We start from the raw sequence: 25,611 nt of genomic DNA, 5'->3' as shown, positions 1-25,611 counted from the left end.
ACGACTCAAAAGTCTTGAACTAAGTTTCAACTAATTCTGCCAATTTATAAGTGCGGACATAGATAATAGACACCCCTACCTGGATTGGAAGCACACGTATAGTGCCCATGCAAAACTACGGTTCTATCCACGTTTCACACCTAAAGTTTTCAAACACTCTTTTTCATTCGAAGGTTCTGTTTTACTGTCTGGATACAGCTCGGTTGCTTTTACTAGTAAGTTTAGTAGATTGCTTCTTGGGTGGCTATTGGCCTACTACTGGTATAGGCACTTTCCGTATAAAAAGTATTTGAACATGTTTGTGAAAATGGCGGGGTGAACAAGTCTAGTTTAAGGCTGATGCTTATTACTAATGCTACGTGTACTGGTATGTGTTTTATGGTATATTCGCTCCAGTTTAGTCAAGTTCACAAATCCCACCTCTCGTATCAACCTTTCACGCTTGTCAAACTTCTAGCTAATACACATCAGTACACGCACTATGAATAGGCCAACCTTATATTCCATAGCAGTGGGTTTACTACTCACCGGTAAGCAAAACATGTTCTTATAAAATATACTCCTGGTACTGTGTACAGTATAAGGGGCGCGAAGCGCGGATAGATTAGGTGGCACTTAGAAGTTTCCAATCCAGTATGGGGTGTCTATTATCTATGGTGCGGACAACACATGAAGCGTGGTCCATAACCTAAAGTAACTGAAGCAGAGACAATTATAATTTTTTTCAAATCCCAGTGAAAATGTCAGGCAAGTTGAGGCAACCTAAACCATTACCTGACATTGATATGCTACTGTTTTACACGATTCGTCATAATAGGGAAATCCTTACGATACTTGATAGAATAGAGTGACTCAACCTAAAATAATACAACATTGTTATCAAATTGCGTTTGCTATTACTGACAATGCTTCACTATAAAAACTCTACAACTTCTTTCTATTTTGATCTGACATTTTGTCAGGCAGGTTCCATTATGGTCAGCCATGCATGATATTTGCCTGACAAATGGCCTATGTCAGGCAGTAATAATTGACTCTGAACTGGAGCCATTTTTACATTCATTTTTTACATACTTTTCATTACTACAAGTACATGAAAAAATCCAATTTTTCTTTGTACTTGTTTCTTTGCTTTTTGTAACATAATTATGATTTGTGGACCTGCAAATACTGCATTAAAAGAAAGAATGGTGCTGGACATATCATAAAATTAATTTTTCATTTGAACACACCCCCAACTATCAGCGAAGTGGCCATTACACTTTGTTTCAGCTGTGTTAAGTCACACAGCAATACAAGGTTATGAGAAGTACTTTTGCAATCATCCCAGTCACAATGGAATATACAGACAATTCTTATTATAACTGATTGTGATAGTCAGCACAGATTATGCAATACACACAAACCCCACAAATCAACATCTTCACTGTCAGTGAAAAATGGGACACAAAGGAGGACAAAGGTGAGTCCACGACGCATGCATAATGTACTATTATGGTACTGAAAAGACACTTGTTAGGCAATGTCTAAAAGTGTAATAATGTATACTGAAAGTAACAGTATGCACTTTTCAAGCTGAAATATTTAGCAGTGAAACATACCATAATTTTATACACTCAGAAATGAAAAGCAGCTAAACACTCTACGTCACCAATTATTGTTATAAAAACTAGACACACATTATATCAGCCATCACAAATTCCATTACTGCTCCACCTTAAAAAGATGACGTGAATAAGTGCACATACCAGATACCAAATTTGGGTTACTTAAAAGGGTATGACGTCTGTCTTCTAAGAAAGCCCATTTATTACATAATAGTTTTTATTTCATACAGTAATATTATATGTGGTCACTGATGATAGTACCTGTGTTTGTAGCCACCTGTATATAAAGACCACCTCTATCCGAAATTAGGAAACTAACTACAGTAATCAAGTGCTTACCAGTTATGCATGCAAATGTGTGAAGCCCTACTGAATAGCAGGTGTCATTGATACTTATAGGGAATCTTGTTGAATAAGGTGGAACTTTATAGGAAACTCACAAGGGAAAATGTTTGGTACTAACTTAGTAAAACTATACCAGATGTAATCTCAATGCCTCATGCATAAACAAGCTAGAGAATTGATCAGATCAAATTGCACTCCTACATCTAAGATCAAAAGTTAATTGCTTTCTAAGTAGTATTCAAACATTCATCTTCTTGTGGACTAAGTACCTTAACAGTGAATTAGAACTGGTCATAAAACTGATTTATTGCTTGGACAGTAATAAAGTTGTCAATCCCAAACTTTTACTATGGTTAGTAAGGAATATCCAAAGCTTCAATCGTTTGCAGCCAAATTGTATATACAGTGAAGGTTGGAAAGTTGGAGTCATTTAATTTGCAAGTGTTTTAGTGCCATGATAAACATATTATCATGTGATTGTGTAAACATCACATCAGCAGTTAGAATTGGTGAGTAATTTATCAAAATTTACAGCTGCTATTTCACAGAGCCAATGAATGTTGAGTAAGTCTTATTTCGAACCTAGCCCTGTAGCGCTTAGTAAATAAATATTACTACCTTCGTTCTGACCCAATGTGTACCACAAAAATTGTCCCGAAACAAACAGAAACATGACCGCCTGACAACCATTGCTAGCCCGTGTCGTCACACGTACAAGTCCTCTATGAGAAAAGCTGTACATGATTCCAACCAACAATCTATGCTAGAACCAAAAAAATGATTGCAATTTTGTCCAGCAAGAATCCAACTCTCTATAAGTTTTCTCCCAGCCCATACAGGCTAGTTTGATACCAAAGGCAACAAACAATGAAATGATTGTTGGTAAAGCCATTCAATTGTGTGTTACACTGCCAGTGAAATCACTATATATGGCAAGCACACCAGAAGTCGCTCAACAGCAGGTACTCTAAATGAGACACTAATGTGTGTATGATAGAACTATCCTCCTGGCTCTAGTGTATGATAGAACTATCCTCCTGGCTCTATGAAAACTACAAAAATAAAACAAACTCATTCTACATGAAGCCATTTAGTGACAAATATAGAAGTAACATGTGAAACAGGTCCATTTATTATTATCCTGAATGACGCAGAAAATATAACTCAGTTAGAATTATTCAATCAAACTATATATTAAATGAAACCATTTGGTGGAAGTGTATTATGACATTTACGTACACTCATGGGTGTTAATAAAATACGTAACACCAGCCTAACAACATTGCTTATGGCAAACATGACATATGCCATTAGCAATATAATTGGGGAAATGATTACTGGTCAGTTACACAACAAACAACAATTAGATTCAGCATCTGTTGCTGATGTAGTTGCAGCATAATATGATCAAAATGTGAAGTAAGACATCAAATGTGTATGTCATTGTGTATCACACTGTGTGTGATTGAGTGTGTTCCTAATTCGGACTCACAAGATAAACATAGCTAAGGTGTACATCATGACTTCATTATAGTGACCATGTCAAGTAGGTCCCAAACATAGCTAAGGTGTACTTCATGACCTCATTAATAAGACCACTTCATTGTTGAGGCCATGTTTTGGTGCCATAGTATATTTTGTTAAATGGCCAATATAACAAGGTGGTCTTATTTATGAGGTTGCTACTAATTGAGGCTTCACTGATTGCTAAGAAGTTGGTTGCTTCTCAGGCTGATAACAATGATAAACTTTGAAGTAGGTAAGCATTGTTTAAAGTGAAAAAAAGTACAAATAATATACTAGAAATCAATAGTTGAGCAACAATAGCCCATCCTAATATCTTGATAGTTTAGATAGTGCATTTAAAATTTTTTAACTCATGGCCCACTTCAAACAAAGACTATTAATCTATATCAAGACAACTACATAGTCTAGACTCATTTGGTGACAGTTTAACACATTCATTGTTCATCACCAGATGGTGGGTTAAGTATAAATCATTGACTTAAATTAAGTTTGCAACTGCAGAACTTCTTTTGTGATTACAAGTTGACTTATCACTTATACAATCACTGTAAATATCATTTTTTTCTTCTTCACACTGAAAAAACAATACCCACAATGAAATATCATGAATAGATAGGCAGGAATTTTAATTAAGCAATGAGTTATTAAGTAAAACCTTTAAGTAGATATTTATCAAGTACCATTTGACCTAGTGATAAGGACCAAGTACAACTGGAAACACTTAGTAAGGTTAAGCACCCTCATATTCAAGGTCAACCAATTTTATTACTTACGATACAAGGATCCATGTATTGACTTAATGCCTGGGTATCAAGAGTTAATAATAGTGGTATCTATGATACACTGAAAGTATAACAGCTAATAGCAACAGTAAGCCTGGGCAATAGTGACATTTTTAGTATTCAGATAGTGTGTGGTAGAGTATTCACGATTATGAATACCATCACGATACTAGCTGAGGAATATGAAGCTGATGAACTATACTTCAAGACAGTTGTATAATTGTACATGATGTAAACACACACACCTATACACACATGTTTATTGTTTAAGTGATAATCAAAATGAAAGTGAATTGTACAATAATCAATTTTACATATGATTAAAATCTACTGTGTCAATACCATCAGGCAGTTACTTTTAAGTTGGCTGCCAAAAAGACCAGCATGTTTACATTATCTGGTAAAAGACAGGATTGTTTGATGTTTACAATGTTACCTGAAGGACTGCTCTGAAGGCACTGAAGTGGCTGGAATGGCAAGGTACTTGGTGGCTAATTGTGACAGTCGGGATAACGCATCATTGAACCAGCCCATCACTGTAAAGGATTGAGATTATCTCATGAATCACCTTCAAGAGTAATAACATCTGCAGTGTACTGTGCCACTTCTCTTCTGGCCTTCTCATTGTCATCATCACCCTCTGCGGCATCTGTACTGCTAGATTGTGGTTGAATTATATCCTCTAAGATATGTAACAACTTCCTCTCTCCACAAAACGTTGACCTACTAGATGTAGTAGTCTCGGTCTGTAGCACACAACAATTAGCAGTCTCCACAGTAATCTGGTCTCCTTCTCTGAATCTGTGACAAAGGTAAAGGACTTGAAACGTGGGTCCAAAAACACAGCTTTATTATTCAATAAATCAAGGACAGAATCAGCATAACAGATTTTCCTGCATCTTTAGTTTACAAGCCAACAATCACTGTCACAGTTTACAAGAACTCTACTGAGCAGTTTGTATAACGAACTGTTTACTGTATCGAAAGGTAACATATCCTTAGCTATGAAGTAGCATACAGAATCAGTTAGTTTCTTCCATCTTGGATGACCATTGGAAAGTCGCTGTCGAGCTTCGAAAAGAGCTGGGAGCTGATTTTCCACCGCCATACTTTTCGATTTAATAGTAGTCACTGCCCTTGGGCGTTTTCCAGAGTCGGCTTCTTTTTCTTCTTTCTCCATCGCGGTAAAATCACTGGGGTGGAGTGAGTTTAAATGCGAGCGCATGTTCGAAGTATTCCCGTTGTACTTGAAATGTTTCCAACAGTAACCACAAATTACTCCATTTCGTTTCCGCTTGTCTCTCTCAATGTACTGGCCATCTTTACCGGGGAACCCACAGTATTTCCATATTTTGCTGCTACAGCCTTCCAGTGGGATTAATTCAGTTTCCCCAGACTGGCTTTCATTGCGGCAAGTGCCGTCGTCAGAAATAACACGGTTGTCAACCATACTTGTGGTATCCGCCATTTCTAGACGTTTGCGCATGCGCCACGTGTGCTATTTGAATACTGAACTAAGCTATTATCGTATTCGACATCAGAACAGCACTATCGCGATTGTGAATACTATCAATACTATCACTCAGGCTTAAGCAACAGTACAATCTAACTGGAGGGATATCTAAGTAACACATTAAGCCTGTTCACAGAATAAAGCCTTGACCTTGTCAACACTAATAAGCACCAATCAACAGTTTTCTGTCACCAGAAAAAGTATTAATTTGATCAAAGGCAAATTTGACTAAGCTTAACTCAGTTGATTTTATACAGGCTATATTGGAAGTCCTCTCCCAAGTATAGAAGGAATATAGACTGAAATAAGAGATTAAATGTCCACTAATATATCTGCAGGTAGCTATAGGCAGCTTTCTTGTTCAAAGAAAGAATGGCGACAGACATGCCATAAATTTAATCTTTATCAATTACTGAAAGGCGAAGTGACCATTATGCCTCTTCTTCAGCTACATCCTGCCTGTTACACATGGATACAAGCAAGAAGTGTCTCTGCAATCAATCCAATTGCTACGAAAATATTATGGGTGATAACCATGAAAGCCAGCCACAGTAAAGCCATATTATGCTATCGTGAATTGACACCTTTGTGTTGTCAGTGAAAAGAACTGGGACACAAAGGAGGACGAAGTTAAGTCCATGATGTGTGCATTGTACATACTGTGGTATGGTAAAAAAGCACTTGTAGGGCTGAAGTAAGCAGAATTTTCTACTGACTAACTGCCTGTCTGATTGACGCTTGATGGCTTCAGACAACCATAACTGGATAACGGCTAAGGCTACAAGTGTGATTATTCACTGTAGACGTTAATACAGAGAGATAAAAGGCAATAAAGTAACAACATAATGCTAACTTTAGCATGTTTAGCTGTTGGTACTCTGAGACAGTAAACATCACCACATTAACATTGAGTCAGAGTGCTTTTAATGGTAACCATAGATTCTTCACTAATGTCTTCTATACAAGATCTTCTAGCACTGACCAGGTACGTATATTCTTGTGAGCAAAACAATGATGCCTAGTAGTGCTGAAACGAATAGCAATTTTTATTATTCAAATAGTTGTGAACAAAATGGCCGATTATTCTTTAAATACTGATATCTTTGATGGGCAGTAAGGCAAAGCCTGAGAGCTATTTCTATCTCTCCTAAAAAGGAATTTTTCAGTAAGAATATGCCACTTTGTTCACGATCTCAAGCTTCTTGGTTAGCTTTATTCATCTGATCACAGCTTACTACAGTGCTAAAGAATATTCGAATAGCATGTTAATGTGTCATGTCAATCGAATAGTTGAATATCCAAATGATTGTTTCAGCACTAATGCCTACATTTTATTTCATCCCAGAAAATTGGCTTTCGGCACAATTAATTTCTAGAGTGACTGGCACAATACAAGACAGACTGATACACAACTTGCTACTTGAGGAACACAGACAGACATCATGTACATACTGATTTGTACTATTGGACAGGAATTACCACACTAATAACAAAGACACTTAATAAATTAAAAACAAGTTGTTTCTTCTGAATGTACACAGAGACCCTGCTATATGACAAAACCTTATTTAAAAGATGAAACCTAAATATAGGTATTGGTATAATGCCTGTATCCAGCACCATTGACGCATATGAAAAAACTGATCACTAATAAATGGGAAAGAGTCCAGTAAGAGGCAAGGCAAAAAGTTAGCAATCAGCTATCCCATACTGTGCATGCACAGTTATTTTGATGCCACAACAATACAGGGAGATTTTGGTATCATGATTCCTGTTTTCTCACATACAGCAGTGCTGCAGCCATGTGTTAACAAATCAGCATTGCAAAGCAAAGTAGGCACAGAGTACCACAGTAATAGTCTGAGGTAGTCATGGTTGTACTAGATTGTAAGAACCGAAAATCCTATCTCTCTTCATTACATCTTACCTTATATTCACTTCCTAACAGAATTAAACATGTCCTAATAGCAAGTGAAATTTCAACAGAAATAGGAAACCAGTTGATTTCCATGTAGACAGTTTAAACTCATGACACCATATCATCTCATATGAGAGTTTGTCTTCAACAAATCATGTGACTAATACATTAAATTAATAATCATGTAATCACAAGTTTTACTGAAAAATTCAATTGTTGGCAAACTGTGAAAACTTTTCGTCATGATTTGCATTATTAATTTTGTTGTTTTGCATCTAGACATCCTGTCATCACATTTCAGTAGTGTTTGTAGTTATATAGACAAGTTTTCCAATGCCACTAGCATAGAGGGAATGCTGTAAGATCCTATGGCAGGACAATAGAGGAGGATAAAGTATTGATATCAATCAGGACACTTCCAGCAATGACAGCTCCACTCTTTCCAGCTGCTACATCTACAAGCTGAAATGCTGTCTTCTAGGAGCCAACCGAAAGCATTCTCTCGGTGAAGAGGACTTTTAAGGAAGCATCAAGATGAAGAACTGCATATCCTCATGAAGGTAAGCACAATGACGGTGATCACCCTGAAGTGAAGCTCCACATCATCCATCGTGAACATGCAACACAAGTAAATGCATTAAAAATTCACATAAATCTCTTAGAAATGCTTCAAATGTCCTGCCAAGTTACAGGGCAAATATCATTAGTCTCAAATGAGTATATACGTAAGAGCTAGATCAACCACTCATTTTTTAAATACTTTAGTAGATCTACTTTGGAATTCGTAATGGAGTACAATTTACATTCAGAAATGCAGCCCATGCTTTGATGATTCTATTCAGGTCCACAACTACACACACACACGCACACACGCACGCACGCACGCACACACTCATACACACCTCTGTCAGTCTTAGGTGTCTCATCCCACCTGTTCTTTTTACTACCAGGTGTACCATGCCCAGGGGTGGTTCCTCCAGGTGTCATGTGCCCAGGGGTTGATTCCCAGAGGCGTGTACTAGCCCCAGGTGTAGCACCAGGTGTCTCACTGCCCTTAGCTCTCTTTGGAGTCTCGTCCCAATCATGTGCAATTGAAGGTGTAGCCTACAATGAAATGAGTTAAATAATGAATAAGACAACGGGTTGCATGTGTGTGTGCGTGCGTGCGTGCGTGTGTGCACGTGGATGCGTGAGGCATATAGTCATGAGGCACATAGCCAAGTGGCTAGAGCATCGCAGCTACACATCACAATACTTAATAAACATGATCATCACACGAAAAAAATTCATAATCTACCAGCCCATATTACACATAACAACCCAGCACACCCATATATGGTAAAACAATCAATGACAACACATCCCATGAGAAAAATGTCAAGATTCTCTACCATGTGACTATACACCATACTGATCTAATATATTTTTTGAATGGAACTAAGTTAAATCAACTGGTTTACCTACACAGGAAAGTGATCGGGTACACACCCAGTAAACCCTCCCTTCCTGTGGCTGTCATGGCCACTGGTTGCTAACAGGAAATGATGGGACAAACAAGAGGTTACTGATGTGATTACAGTGAGAGTGTTTGCAGTGGAAGCTGCACTATGTGTGCACACAAGACTGTCATGTGCTATTGTTCTGTACTTAATTTGTACAAACAATTGAGATCTGTACTAGAGGCTGATGTGTACACACATCGTATACAGTGCTTGAAATATTCGGTGATAAATCAGCTGTTCATGAAAACAACACTACAGCCCATTGCAGAGATAAGTTTCAAAAGAATGGGACAAAAGAAATTTTGGACACATGCATACACCATGTGCACACACACATACGCGCGCGCGCGTACACACATACGCATGTGCACACACGCACGCGTACACACACACACACACACACGCACGCGTACACACACGCACGTGCACACACCACAAAAGGTCCAATTAACAGCCAAATACACGCAAGCAACGCATCAACACAAAAGGGCATAAATATTTCAGGACAATCTGCATAATGGAAATCAGGAAATAATTGTGGGAATTATATTCTGACGTTTACGAACAACATGTCTATTTGCTATACAAATGTCTACAAATATGGCTTTTGTCACACCTCCTAATTCTCTCTTGTCTAAACAACTACAGGCCCGTCCTAACACAAACACTACACTATTCAAGAGCAGACAACTGATACACAACTCAAGAGTGAAATCACTTAGCTGATCAACAGAGCAAAGCATTTCACTAATTCTCTCAGACTTACACAAATACATTGTATTGTCTACAGCTGCTATAGGGGACTTATGTATTACCTCAGAGTCCCAGGCTGATTTCTTCTTTGGCGTTACTTCAGGAGTGGACTGGTCCCAGCGCCGAGCTCTCTTCTGACCTACATACAAGCCCAGACAACATACACATCATCCCATTTTAAGTGTTTAATAAAATAGTAAATTATTATGTCAAAATATTTTCTCCAACATGCATTTCAAAAACAAATTGTCCTGAATTATTGTGTGCAAACTCCCAATACACACAAAAAAATCAGTCTAAGGCAGACACAAGTCATTATCTGTATACCAATACTGATCCATACCTTTCTTAGCTCCACTAATAGCTTGTAGTTGGCCAGCCTGTGCCTTTTCTGCTATCTTAGCCCGAACCTCATACTATAGAACATTTAGTAAATTGATAACACAGGTACATGTACTCACCATACAGTATGGTATATACAATTAAGCTACAAAAATAAGCTGTCATCTATACCGCAAACTCCAGCAATGAATTTGAATTTTGCTAATATATACATCTTTTCTAGTACCACAGGCAAAGAGAAGAAGTAAGGGTTTTTGTAGAGCCCCACAATTGTCACTACCAATGACATGGGCAAGCACTCACAGATAAGGGTGGAGATTTATTTGTGTCATGTCAACTTCTAGTTCCCATGTATGGGAGGACACTATCTAGCAGACATCCTACAAATGATACTAGCACAGAAACCTCAATCTATTGCTAGAATAACACACTCCCACAAAAAATAAAACCTTCAAGCCATTTCATACTGTAGTAACTATTACACAGGGTCATAGCCAGCAGCAATTCACATGTACTATAGTCCACCAGTGATAATGTAGCATACACGCCAGCAATGTCACTGTTTAATTCAGTTTGGCTGGAGTAAATCTTAATCGTGTTATGGCAAATGAGGTTCGGAATGTTGGGAGCCATGAGATTACCACTATTGTACAATGGAATGTCCACTACTACTAGTAGAAGCCTCAACACTATATGGCTACTGTCGCTGTGTCCACATGTGTGTGTGTCATCCGAGTGCATTCTTCAAGTTGTAAACAATATTCATCTCCTTGATAGGAGAGGTGATCAAAAGTAACATTTACTGTATACCCACCGAGAAGATGTACAGAAATGCTAAAGCTGAAAGCAAGTAGTAATCCATATTATCCTCACTTTCTGTTTCTGCGAAAGTTTGTTTACAACTGAAAACTTTCCAGAGTGGAAACCCGACAAACATTCTGGCTAGGGAGTGCTGAACAGTTCGGCTTCGCAGGTGAGGGTGTATATTAAATTTACCTGTTCAAATATGGCTGCCAGGTGTCAAAAAATAAGCCAAACAAAAGCTACAAAAACATGTTCGCTGGTAATGTTCAGGTACAACAGAAGCTTAGTGAAGTAACCAGTAGAATGACAAGGGTGTAAAGTGCATGACAACACCTGGCTGCCATTACGAGTTGCAGAAGAGTGTGTTTGCTATATATATAGAACAGCAGGTGCAATATTACACAAAGAGAATTTAATAGTGGGAAATTCCCTTAATGTATCTTCCCAAGTGAACTGTAAGTAACCTGCTTACAAAAATCCACCAAGGGCTACCAAATATTCTGGCATATAACACAGTGAATCTAATGGGCACAAGGTACATGTGCTCTGTGCATATAGGACAATGTTTAAAAACAAATGAGCATATTCCCTTGCACTAAAGTATACAGTTGAGTTGTGACGTAATATTTTCAATTACGTATTTCACAATACACCTTATTATTTCCTGCAAACCTCACTAAAATTAGAAGCCATAACATTTTAAACTGTTACGCCATATTGGACTACACCCTAGATCATGCATGATGTACACTTGGTGTGGAATGTGCTGGACATGTTGAGTACCACTGTTTATCCTGACAAACTGACCAAGCATCACACTAACTGCAGTTGGAAATCTTGACCAATTATTAACTTAATAAAAACAATACACAAAGCATACAAGCTCTCTATGACACAATATGCATTAGCAATCAATCCAAAAGTAAAAACATCAAAACATTCTATTTGGTGATCCCTTTCATCAAGCTACTGGTATAATGTACAAGTGAGCGTTTCTCATGATGTGGCTGCTTTACTTTGTTTGGCTTTCTGCCACCAAGAAGTAGAGTATAAATATAGCTTAATTTTGCTCATAATAAACAGGCTATGCTGTGCTTGTGTAAGATATCTGTTAGCATGAACGTAAGTTGCAGTTCAAAAAGTTATGACAATATTAATGGCTCTAGAATTGTATGTTCTATTAGAGGTATTGCTGTTCTAACAAGAAATATCCACTAGTATATCTGCAGGTATAGGCAACCTTCCTTGTTTCGCCACTTTTTAGCTATTCCCTTGTTTCACTACTTTTTTTTCTTTGATTCCTAATCCAACTTAATAATCCCCAATTTTTCCTTCTACTTGTTTGTTAACTTTATTTGTAACATAATTATGACTAATGAACCAACACATACCGCATTAAAAGAAAGAATGGTGTCAGGTATGCCATAAAAGTACTTTTACATCAGAACGTGCCCCCCTCCCCCAATAATCCATTATGTAACAAAAAGGGAGGTGGCCATCGCTTTATTTTCAGCTATGTTCTGCCTGTTACACGACATTACAAATGAAGAACAAGTACAAGTGTCTCTGCAATAAATCCAGTCACTACAGAAAATATGGGAATAGCTCTATGATTTTTTTAAAATTGAATTTCCTGACTGTCTGACTAATCAATGTCTTTAGCAAGGCATAACTCAACTTAGCTTAAGGCTATGGGCTTGATTTCTTCACTGTTTGATGTAACTTCAGCCTGAGACGCACCTTTTCACCAGGTAAGCAGTGAGCACAAAAGAGTCAAGACATTTTATCGGTTAACAAAAAACCGGTAAAATGGTAATAGAGGCTGATGTGTGAATTAAAACTACCTGAAAAGTGTGAAGGTTTTCACAGCCAAAAGAAGCAATCGGCATACAATAGTAGGATGGACATGACTAAAACACAGAATGGACTGGAAAACCGAATCTCAGGGGATGTACTGGATGTACTAGTACGTCCCAGTCCATTTGTGAGTTTGTTTTCCAGTCTGTTCCATGTTTTTGTTATAGTACAGTATGATGCGCAAACAGTGAATTATATCACCCTTGTGTTTAGCCTGGTGATTTTATCATGCTGTACTGTATATTAAGTTTTCCAGCCAAAAATATCACCAGCCTTAGTTTCCCTTCATGACAGCTTGGTAGCATTGGTTAGGCACAGCCAAGCCCAAAAATGTCTGTTCATGCCAACCCCAAAACTCTTCCAATAAGTTTCTATGATTTTTTTTTTAATTTTCAATTTGACAGAATTTTATGCTGACTGACTAACTAACTAACTAACTGATGCCTCCAGCCAAGCATAACTCAACAATGGATAAGGCTAAGGGCTTGATTTCTTTACTGTTTGACGTCATTTTGTTTAGAGATGTGCCTATTTGCCAATCACAATACACGCATCATGGACTTGCCCTTGTCCTCCTTTGTGTTCCAGTTCTTTTCGCTGACAACACAAGGTGTCAATTTGTAATAGTACAATGCAGATTCCCTGTTGCTGAGTTGTATATTTGGGGTTGCACTAGAGGCATTTTTGGGGTAAACAGTGCGGCTGGTTTAGGGTGATAATATTGGGCAGGATAGTCCAAACCATCATAATCCAGTACAATAGTACTAAGATTACACTTTGAAATTCAAAACCCATTTTACCATTAGATGACCATTTGGTTACATTACAGAAACAAAATGACAAAACATTCAGCTCACTTCTTCTCTACGCAGTTCCTGTTGTTGCATAATTTCAGCATACGTCATCTTCTGCACATCTGGTGTCTTCCCACCTGTAGAATAACAACAGGCAGGACAACATAAAACACAACTCCACGTCTTTAAAAGCCCATGGGTCAAATAGTATAGGGTAAAAAATAAGGTAAATGTATTCATTATAATATGCAAGTGCTCTAATAAAGTCTGATTTCCCTAAATCTCCTTCACATCAAAAAATCTGGCCCTACAATCAGTTTCAAACACAGTTAACTCGAGTTTATATACATTAATTCATACACGTGCAGTATGATGTAATGCAGGCCCCAATGGCTGATAGACTTAAGTAGTGAATCTAGTGAGAGATAGCTTCCATTTAGTGCCCAGCAGATTCTTCAGTGTATCATTAGCCTGTGAACATGTTAAAGATGTATTACAGTCCAGGGAGGCTATGCCTCCAAATAGAAGCCACTACAATTACTACAGTACAACTGCCAAACAAGTTTGTGTTGTGTGTGTATGATCTATACCATATCTCCTCATATAAAATGCCACTGTTTAATTTCTTCTCAGCATTTCAGATACAGCCTCTATATGAGTACAGTGCTCAACAAAGAACATGCATTTAATTCAATAGGTCAGATTGGTTTCCCAAGGATTCAATAATCGAATTCCAAGTCACATGTTTCATTAAGCCCATTTGAAGATTTCATTATTTTATTGCAGCAAAATTCTAAAACGTTAAACGAAGTATGTTCATTAAGTGAAAAGGTCACATACTGTAGTATCGCTTTATGGCTTGAAGGCCAGTGCAGAGAAGCACGAAAACAGGAAACATATAGGAACAACTTCAGTGGCTTATAAAATCCTAACAGTAATGAATAATAGCCGACTTCAAGCGGCACATACTTTACTCCATGACAATGAAGCTCTGTCTGCAAATAATTAAGACAAACACTTATATTTGCGTACACATTAGCTTTTATGTGAGGAAATATGATATATGATATGACTGCAACTTGGGATCAGTTAATAATGGTTGGTAGTTAGTTAAATACTCAAATAATAGCAACACTTAAGGTTTGGGGACAATAAAACAACACAACCATACCACAACACACAAACACACTATATTATATAATAATTTATATTGTGGTGAGGAGTGGTAGTAGAAGTCATCCATGGCCAGTCATCTCAAGGGAACACTTACCATACACTCGAACAGGATTAGCCGGTCACCAACGAAGGGAGGAAATAATTCATTAGTTAGTAAATATAATTACCCTAACTAACTTATCATCAACATAAGGAACCTCTCAACACATACAAACACACTATGTACAATGTCAGTGGGTGGCATTAAGCTGTGTGACAACAAGCTGTGTGACAACAAGCTGTGTGACAACAGCCAGTAATATCTACTAAATAAATATATAAATTTATCCAGGGTACAGGATTGTATGATATTGGCTGAGAAACTTAAAGTAAGCATACCAGTAAGGATATCATATAAACAGTTGATATTCGATCTCATTTCTTGATATTATAGTAATAGTATGTGTATTGTCAGCAGTTCCTTATGTGTACACAGTAAACTTATAATACAAAGATTCAATTTTAATTCTCCACAATTCAGACAACCTAAAAAACAATAACACACCAATTATTTGATAATGACAAAAGCAACAACAAAGCTCAACCACTCTACAATAGTAAAACTAATTAAGTCTTAGCATACAAGCAATAGTACAAGCCAACCATTTGTATATTATAGCCCTCAAATGGCTACACTGATCTCATTTTTCATAACATACAGAAGCAACAACTATTAAGTAAGGTGGAGAATTAAACATTAACTGCACACAAATCAATATAGTGGCAATAACACAGCATTATAGTATTAGTAATAACTTATGGGGTAGTTAAATACATAAGAAATGATATTACCTTCAGCAAAAGGATCATTTCTAGCTGGGGATATCAACATGTGTCTGTGTTGCCTCTTGTGATAGTCATCCAGCCGATCTGCTATCCTCTTGCGACGAGTGTCAGCAAATGGATCATGACTCTGTAACAACACAATAAACAGTTAAGGTTACGGAATAGTTTAAAATGCGTGGGCGGAACAAATTACAAAACCTGCTTTAAACCAAGCAGGGATAAATAATTTGAACAACTGTGTTGTGTTAGTAATACAACTAATTGTGCTTGTTTGTTTTTACTACAGAACAACAACTGTTCTTGGGTGTGTGGTCCACAATAGAGCGATGTTTTATAAAAACGCGCTGCCAAAAACCAGACTAACAGATTACTGAATCCTTATAATTTCAACACAAGTGGCTAAACAACTAAAATATCTAGGTCCTGTGGAAGCGATTTTTTAAGTTACTGGTAGTATAGACGTTTTATTGAACTTTTAGTAGTTTTTTCGGGTGAAACAAGCTCTTTGAAGGCTTGTATCCAAGTCACTTGGGAGAAACACGCCAAAAACGCTTCCACAGGACCTAACAAATTTAATATACAGTATCACTATGCCCCAGAAAAACCAATAGAGCCTACAGCTTTTGCTGTATTTGGCGGCGGAAAAACATGGTAGTGAGAGCTGGAGCTGAGCGATGTACGGGCTGGCTTACTTGTCTTATTACAACAAATTGTAGTGTTCCACCTGCCTCAAACTACACTGTAGCTACATAAAAACATTAAATATGAAGGGCTTCATCTTCATTTAAAACTTTTCACGCTGCTAGACTGATTTTATGGGCTTCTCAAAAAGTATCGATAGGCATTCAAAATTTAGAATGATTGCCCGTGACTATACCGTAACCTTAAACACCATTACAGTATTGAACAGTACACACATACACACATGGGAAATGTTTATGCTGTTTTTGCTCAGGACTGTTTCCTCTTGTTCTTTCCGCCACTACAGTGAAACACTGTTATACTGTGACATATTATTGATAACAGAACCACTTAAGGTTAGTCACTGTGGTTTCATGTTCATTTTTCTTTGTGGTGTTCTGTATTTAGACTGAGGCAGCAAAATGTCGGCTACCAAAGACACAGACAGCATGGACACTACAGTGTACGTCTAGTCTGAAGCGTAACAGACCAGGTGACTCACCCCAAAACTTGTCTCAGCCAAGAAGAAAGGTGGGTGTATGTGTCCTATTTGTTTGGAAGTGATACAAGACTCAACTAAGAGTAAGAAGGTCATGATGCAATTTTTTGCGAGGGGCCAGTGCAACTCCTGGTTGCACAGAGGTTATGCAGGTCTTCCCAAGTCCGTGTTTACCAGTTTACAAAATTCCCCTGATCCATTTTACTACCCACACTGTCAATTTACAAAACATGCCACAACCATCTTAGATCTGAAAGTCACAATTGCTTCACTCACTGAAACCATCATGGCTCTCCAGAACTCAGTCAAGTCATTGGAGCCTACTTCTGCACCTGTTTCAATACCTGACAATCTGTCAACCTAAGCCTGTTCTCACCACCGCTAGCAATAAACCAACAATTCCAGTCACCAAATATGAGGATAACAATACAATATTGTCATGTATGGCATCAAAGAAAGCCCACCCAAAATCCAATTGCCTGGAAAACGACTTACAATCCATATCTAATGGATTCACCAAAGTTGATCTCACAATCCAGGCCAGCTCAGTCAAAGATTACTTTAGGGTAAATACAGATCTGATGCTCCACGTCCTAGACCGGTTCTTAAAAAGTTTCTACGGTCCCCACTAAAGCCACCTTGGCTTTAACCAAAATTTCTTTATTTCAAGCTCCAATTAGAATCAAACCTGACCTATCACCTGAAGAAAAGAAAACTGAAAATGCACTACTCAAAGAGAGATGGAGATTGATGCAACTAGGCTTTGACAAAAAAAGAGTCAAACTTCGAAACAAATGTATTTTCAATAAACTTTATGGTCAATTTCGAAATTCTGAATTGCAGCGCTCTGACTACAATCCTCCACTTCCCCAAATGACATCTACTAATCAGCCATCAGATCAATGACTACTTAACTGCTATTATATAAACATAAGAAGTATCAATTCCAAACCTTCATTTATTCCCATAATTTTAGCATTGTAGCAATTACTGCGACTTGGCTTTCTAATAACATTTTTGATAATGAAATTTTACCCACTAACTACAGAATATATCGTAATGATCATGGCTCTAGGGGTGGGGGAGTTCTTCTTGCAGTTCAAGACAATGTTATCAGCAAAATCCTCTGCTCCCCAACCAACATCGAGATGCTAAGTGTTAAAGTAGAACTTTCACAAACAACTATTATATGTGTTGTGTACTTGCCTCCCAATCCTACTCTATTGCAAATCCAGTCCCTCTCAAGCCACTTGTCCCAGTTTCCACCATCCTGTAACATTATACTGTTAGGCAGCTTTAACCTGCTTGAAATTAACTGGGATACTCTCTGTGGAAATTCTGCAGTTGCTAATGCATTCTGTGATATCTGTTTTCTGCTACAGCTCATAACCTGCTCTACTCATATTTATGGTTAATACTCTAGATCTAGTTCTAACAAACAATGAAGATCTAATTGATAGTATTTAATGACAACGTACAAATATTGTCTGACCATTTCCCCATCACGTCTGAATTATCTCATGTCAGATCACAGCTATAAAAAAATGTAACTCAACATGTACATGACTATTCCAAAGCAGACTTTCCCAGAACAAATCTCTACATTTGTAACTCTGTTATCTTAAACTGTCTGTATTTTTCTCATGTCAAAACTACTTGGGCTATTATCATGTCTGTTATCTACAAAGCCATGACATTGTCTATTCCCAAGTTCCAGTTCCATTCTAAACAATATCCGAAGTGGTTTACTAAGGATTTGCGTCACCAATTAAAATGTTTACATACCCTTAGAAGAACCTACAAACATTCGCCTTCTGATTGTAATGCAACACGATTAAGCCAAGCTGAAGAGTCATTCCAGTCCAATGTAGCTACAGCTAAATCCACCTACAAAACTGACCTTATCACTAACTTTCCCACTAATCAAATCCTGATATCTATCATCATATTAGAAAGTTTTACTAAATCTGCTACTATTCCACCCACTGTCTATTTCAGTGACACCTCAGCCAGCAGTAACACTTCAAGAGCAAATCTCTTTAACCAATACTTTTACTCAGTTTTCACTCCACCTTCCTTATCTGCCGATTATACCAATACAACCCCTCTTCCTAGTGGAATAAATACAATAGTCTTTAGTGAAGATGAAGTATATTCTGCCCTAGATCCTAATAAAGCTACGGGAATCGACACAATAAGCCCCAAGATCTTGAAACATTGTGCCTCGTCACTCACTCGTCCACTTTGTCATCTATTCAATTTAAGCCTGTCAACAGGTGCTATCCCTCAGGAATGGAAAGTCAACCTAATAGTACTGGTATACATATCAGCTGAATGATCATCTGTGCAAAACTACAGACCAATTTCCCTTCTGTACAACACCTCTAAAGTCCTTGAATCTCTTGTTTACAATAGAATTATCAATCATGTACTTGATAACATCACTACATGCCAGTTTGGATTTCTGCCTGGCAGATCCACCACTCAACAACTTTTGCTATATCTAAATGACATCTATCAAGCCACATCTCAAGGCCATCAAACTGATTCCATATAACTAGACTTTCGTAAGGCCTTCGACAGTGTGCCACACAACAAACTCCCAGTTAAATTGTCACACAATGGCATTACGGGGAATCTTTGGAACTGGTTCAACGATCATCTGGATAATCGTTTCCAGTGTGTCAAATTCTATTTCTGACTTTTTACCAGTACTGTCGGGTGTACCACAAGATAGCATCCTTGGCCTACTGTTATTCCTGATCTATAAGCGACATATTGATATCATCAATCACACAATTCTCGTATCTTTTCCTGTTTGCTGACGATGCCAAACTCTACAAAATCATCCTCTGACTATTTGCACTTACAACTAGACAGGACCATTGATGGTGATCTTTTGCTCGGTATCAACATATTAGTATAGCAGCACAGCCAAAACATCACGTACTTTTCCATAAAACTATGAAACTTTCCGCATAAATAGTACTCCTCATGATATGTATTTTTAGATATAGTGCCATCGCTGAGTTGACCTTTGGTGACCGTTACGGCCATTTTTGTACAGAAAATTGATAATTTTGTCTTTAACTCCCCGAGGTACTAATTAATGTGTTAAAAAATGGTACCAAACAAAAGATCTTGCTGATAGAAACAACTTGGTTTTTATTTGAAGCCAATAATAGGTGATTTCATTACAAAGTTATGATCATTTTTTACTAGCTGTAAAATCTGATAAATTTACCTGCCCTTGAGGTGTGAATTACCTGTGGACAGTAAATTGATCAAATTTTGCAGCTAATAAAATACTCATAACTTATGAATTCTCCTATTGACTTCAAATAAAAACCAAGTTGTTTCTATCAAAAAGATCTTTACTTTGGTACCATGCTAATTACTGCCTCAGGGAGTTGAAGACAAAAATGATCAATTTTCTGTACAAAAATGGCCATAAACGTCACCAAAAGTCAACTTAGCGATGGCACTATATCTAAAAATGCATGTCGTGAGGAGTACTATGTGTGTGGAAAGTTTCATGGTTTATGAAAAAGTGCACAATATTGCCAATTTTGGGGGCTACGCCGCTATACTATATGTATACATTTAAGCTTCAACAACAAGACTCCCACCTCGTACTCAGTTGATGAACGCTCTCTCCCACAACTGCATTCACATCGTGATCTGGGCCTGCTATTGACTGACGATCTATCTTGGAGGAACCATTATGAATACTTAGCTTCTAAAGGTTAGGACTACTAAGATGTGCATTCAAGTTGCTGTCATTCTATAAGAACCAAACACTTCTTTATACTACACTTGTCAGATCCCAGCTCAGTTATTGTTCTCAGTTGTGGAATCCCTTCCTGAAAAGATACGGTTATGCTGGAAAGGATTTAGAGTCAAGCAACCAAATCTATTTTAAGAGATTATGACATAATCACTGATTATAAGACTCATCTGCTCAAGTTGGATTTGCTGCCTCTAATGTATATGTTAGGCTTTTATCACATCATATTCTTTATCAAAGCACTAAAACAGCAATCAGATCATTTCAATATACTTCATTACATGACCTTCAGCACCATCAATACCAGATCAACTTCCACCAACAAGCTTGTCCACATTCGTACCAACAACAACTACACAAGAAACTTTTACTTTAACAGATTACCTAGGCTATGGAATAAACTACCGTTCATTGATCTTGACCAGTCACTACCAACTATCAAAACCACCATCTATAATTATTTGCAACAACATTTTCGAAGCAATTTCTCATCTGACATTCCATGCACCTATCATTTTTGTTGTAACTGCTATAATTTAGTAATTTCTCAGTGATGTACAGTAAGTCTAGCTAACTCTTATTTATAATTAGTAATTAAGTAATTTCCTGTCTGCCAGCACAAGTTGTTGGCAGATCATCAATACATACTTGTAAAAGTACACGAAAAATTTTGGAATTTTCAACTAGAGTAGGGACCATAGCACGTCGATAAAAAGTACTGAAACAAGTTGGAGTAGTCCATGATATTAAATCACAGTAAAACAATAAGAAATGTTATATCCCTACTGTGCATTTTTCGTGTACTTGTTTGTTAACTTTTTTTTATAAATAATTTTATTATGACTGGTGAACCCACGCATACTGCATCTGAAATGCCCAGCCCCTTATTGTCTGAAAAGTGAACTATCCATTACGCTTTGTTGCCAGCTATGTTCAACCCATTGTAGGGCTCGAGCCCAGAGATTTTGAGTGGTCCGGCCATCCATGGACTGCAATGAAGGTCATAGTCATGCACACTACTCAGTTTTTATTGATCTAATATGTAAATCAGAGATTATCTGCTTTGGTTTGTTACTTAACTGCATGTGCTATAAGTACACACAGCATGCTAAGCTAGAGGGGTCAGGGGGCATGCTCCCCCAGGGAAACTTTTGAAATAGATACTCTGACATGGCATCTGGAGGCTATGCAAAGTCTCTTCTTTTTGTTAACATCAATGGTAATTTTGTGCTACATTACCAATTAATTGAGTTTCATATCTGACTATTAACTAATTTTGTTTTCATGATGTATACAAAAATTTCTCAACGTGAAAGTTTAGTCTTATAACTGCATGCTAATGCATGACATGCATGATCAATTAGCTCAATGCAGTGTGCCATGCAGATGACTCACTGGGTATTTTAAGACAGTCAACACAGATGTCATGGCTTAGACTATAAGTACTGGATGCTTTATTAGAGTATCATGATGACTGTTCTATTAGAGTATATTTTGATGACTGCTCTATTAAAGTATCTCGATCTTTTTCACTAAAATCAAGTAGCTGAAAAGTGATTGGCCAGACCGTGGGCTCTGGCCCTGACCCATTGCACAGCATTTCGAATCAAGAACTGTTCGTAAAGTACCTCTGCAATCCACGCATACCAATAGAAAGAAATCGTGCCGAGCACCCCAATTATATTAATTATCGTCTGAAAAGTGAAGTATCCATTACGCTTCACTGTCGGCTATGTTCAACCCGTTACACAGCAGTACGAATCAAGAACTGTTTGAAAAGCACCTCTACTTCAAAATAGCCACTATGAAAAACGGACGATTTCTGTTACGAAGGGAAGCCATCACATGCTATCGCCAAATCGACACCTTTCGCTGTCAGCAAAGATGAATGGGACACAAAAGAGGACACTGGTAAGTCCATGAAGAATGCATTGTATGTACTGCGGTACGCCAAAAGGCACCTGTCAGGCCGAAGTGACGTCGAACAGTGAAAAAATCAAGACCGTAACCTTAGCCGTTATCGAGTTATGCTTGTCTGAAGGCATCAGTCAGTAGTGTTGCACCGATAATCGGATCGGTTATCGGAAAAACCATATATCAGCTGTGTTTTTTGTATATCGGTATCGGATCGGCATCACAATGAAAAAAGCAGCAGATATAGATACCGTAAAGTCAGGTTGTTAAGCGCACTTGTAATTAACCATGGATGATAAGCGCACATGGCTAAATGCAACGATAGAGCTACACACAGCAAGAAACAGCAAGAAAAGCTGAAAGTACTGAAAAATTAATGTCTCCTCAAGTGCTTGCGTCTCCCTTGAGGTCTCTCTTCGTTATGTATACAGCAAATCAGCCATCAGGATAGTGATAATTTCATTCATCACGAAGGAATTCACCCGAAAATCTAGTCAAATATCCTTACATGCTGGCGTGGCGACCGGTACAAACTATTAACTACTCTATTACAACGTAGTAATTCCGTGTTACACTCACCATAATTATTCATTAGGCGTATGCGCCTAACAGATAGTATGATTTTTACAAAAAGTTTTCTCTGAAAATTATAAGCACATGCACTTAACAACCCGACTTTACGGTATATGTATTTGTTTAGAAAGACATGCTCATGTGCACCAAATGATGTTTACAAATGTATTGAGTTACATTTTCCTATATTTAGTTATTACTTCAGTGTACTGTCAGCTGTTGTTGTAGCAATATTGCCACTATAAACAAGCTAATTAAACTGGCCCTTTACAATCAAATTTCTAGTAAAAATTGCTACAAAATACACATGCTGTGCTATATCGGATCGGCTGCATTTATCGGCTTGAAAACATTATTCAATATCGGTTATCGCAAAAAATCTCATATTGGTGCAACACTATCAGTCAGTCAGTTACTCAGTCAGTCAATAGAAAATTCTATTGAATAAAAAAAATTAAAATTCTGTAGAAACTTGTTGAAAGTGTTTCGAGTCGATCTGAAAGCATTTTTGGGCTTACTTTTACCTAACCAATACTGCTTTATCATTGTCTGGGAAAATTGAGGTTGGTTTTCGGGTGATATTATCTCGTGGGCCATGCCTACTCCTTTGTGGTCCCTACTATACAGTACTATCGTACTGTATGATTGTATAGTAATAATAATAATAATAATAATAACTTAATAACTTACAGTATACTGATGTATAAAGACCATCGGTGTGTGTGTGTGTGTGTGTGTGTGTGTGTGTGTGTGTGTGTGTGTGTGTGTGTGTGTGTGTGTGTGTGTGTGTGTGTGTGTGTGTGTGTGTGTGTGTGTGTGTGTGTGTGTGTGTGTGTGTGTGTGTGTGTGTGTGTGTGTGTGCGTGTGCTTCATATACATTACTAAACTTATTGTATTCTCTAAGAGATTTAAATGTCTATTTTCTAGCAGTTAAAAATTGAGCATAGTAATATATATTTAGGACCTAAATTATAGTGCTGGGCAATATAACAGGAAATATATAGTTATTTATGGTATTTTATACAAACTGGGTCAAAGGTATGGCATTTTTGAAATAACGGGTTTTTTGTGCATGCGTAAAAACCACGTTTTCGTTAATTAGAAAATGGACGACAAACAAGGTGACGAGAGAGATGATGAGAATGCCAACACCAGTCCAACCGATACTTCTTCTAACAATTATAGCGATGACTTATTAGCAAAGAAAAAAAATTAAGTCAGTGATATGGAATTTCTTTGGATACCAAGACGATACCTATGTGAGAAGGGAAGTGGCTTCACACCGAAAATGTAAAAAAAAAAATGTTGCTGCTCACAGAGGAAACACTGATTTCTCATCTTCGAGTGCACCATCTGGAAAAGCACAACGAATTTTGAAGACTTTCTGCCGCTGCTGCTTCCTCCACTGCTCCGAAAGCCAAGAAGAAAGATGCCCTCCATGGCCAACCATTAATCGTAGATTCACTCAAGGCAACACAGTAACACAATTTACACAGCAGGAAATGGCGTAGACTGACTGATGCTGTAATGTATTACATTGGCAAAGATATGTTGTCTATATACACTGTTGAAAAGCCAGGTTGTACCAACTTGCTGAGACGATTTGATCCACAGTACAAGTTGTTAGGTAAGAAATATTTTACAAAAACAGTTCTTTCACAATTATGAACATACGAGGCAATCTGTGCTTCATGACATAAATAGTATTGAATTTTATTCAGCTACAACTGACATGTGGTCCAGTGTCAACATGATCCCTACAGGAGCTACACAATATGATGCATCTGTTTCTGCAATTTTACTGGTTTTGAAATTTTTAGATGATGATGTTTGCAATGTTGGTGAAGATGATACAACCCTGACATTGCAAAGTCCTAGATTATTTGGATGACAAGCATTCAGATTCATTCTGTAGGCAGTTGATGAGCATAACATCCTTTTGGATCCCGGGTTTATTACAGACTATGTGCCTGATGATGTTGGAATGTCAAGGGGTAACGGCTGAGTGGTAGAAGAAGCAGTATATGTAACCTCCAAGAATGAGCAAGCAAAGGCTGCTCAATCAGGTACTACAGATTCTATGGATACTATACAACTTACACAGGGAGAGCCTGTACTCCCTGTAGCCAAGAAGAGGAAGTTAAATAGCTTGATTCATTCAGACATTCATTAGAATTATGCTATCCGGATACTAAATTTACCATTATTTATTACAAGTGTGTGTGGTGGAAATGGCTTTGATGACCAGCTTTGTTTCTACAAGATGACCTTGTTCTACTATTCTAAACTGATTATAAAGACAGCTAACCATTTATTTTACATATATTTCATATGTAGCTGAACTCTAGCACTTCTGCACTATTCAAAATATTATCATTCATTAAGACATCCAAATATCTGGATGCTAAATTG

At 37.6% G+C, this 25,611-nt stretch overlaps 1 protein-coding gene across 2 annotated transcripts in view; it reads right to left on the bottom strand.

Moving 5' to 3' along the window:
• LOC136248869 (splicing factor 3B subunit 1-like) overlaps nt 1-25,611 on the bottom strand; it is a 55,436-nt gene that overhangs the window by 19,008 nt on the left and 10,817 nt on the right. Inside the window, exons 6-10 of one of the 2 annotated variants that reach the window (XM_066040691.1) lie at nt 15,752-15,872; nt 13,808-13,881; nt 10,291-10,363; nt 10,010-10,086; nt 8,595-8,796 (exon numbers count right to left, since the gene is read on the bottom strand). In XM_066040691.1, the coding sequence (XP_065896763.1) occupies nt 8,595-8,796; nt 10,010-10,086; nt 10,291-10,363; nt 13,808-13,881; nt 15,752-15,872 (547 nt within the window). Of the gene's footprint in view, nt 1-8,594; nt 8,797-10,009; nt 10,087-10,290; nt 10,364-13,807; nt 13,882-14,104; nt 15,700-15,751; nt 15,873-25,611 lie in introns of those variants that run through there. The other variant, XM_066040692.1, reaches the window with a different exon arrangement.

The sequence above is a fragment of the Dysidea avara genome, chromosome 3, assembly GCF_963678975.1.
Source record: "Dysidea avara chromosome 3, odDysAvar1.4, whole genome shotgun sequence".
NCBI classification, from domain to species: Eukaryota; Metazoa; Porifera; class Demospongiae; order Dictyoceratida; family Dysideidae; genus Dysidea; species Dysidea avara.
The sequence above is the reverse complement of the archived record's forward strand: the minus strand, read 5'-3'. Positions and strand labels throughout refer to the sequence as shown.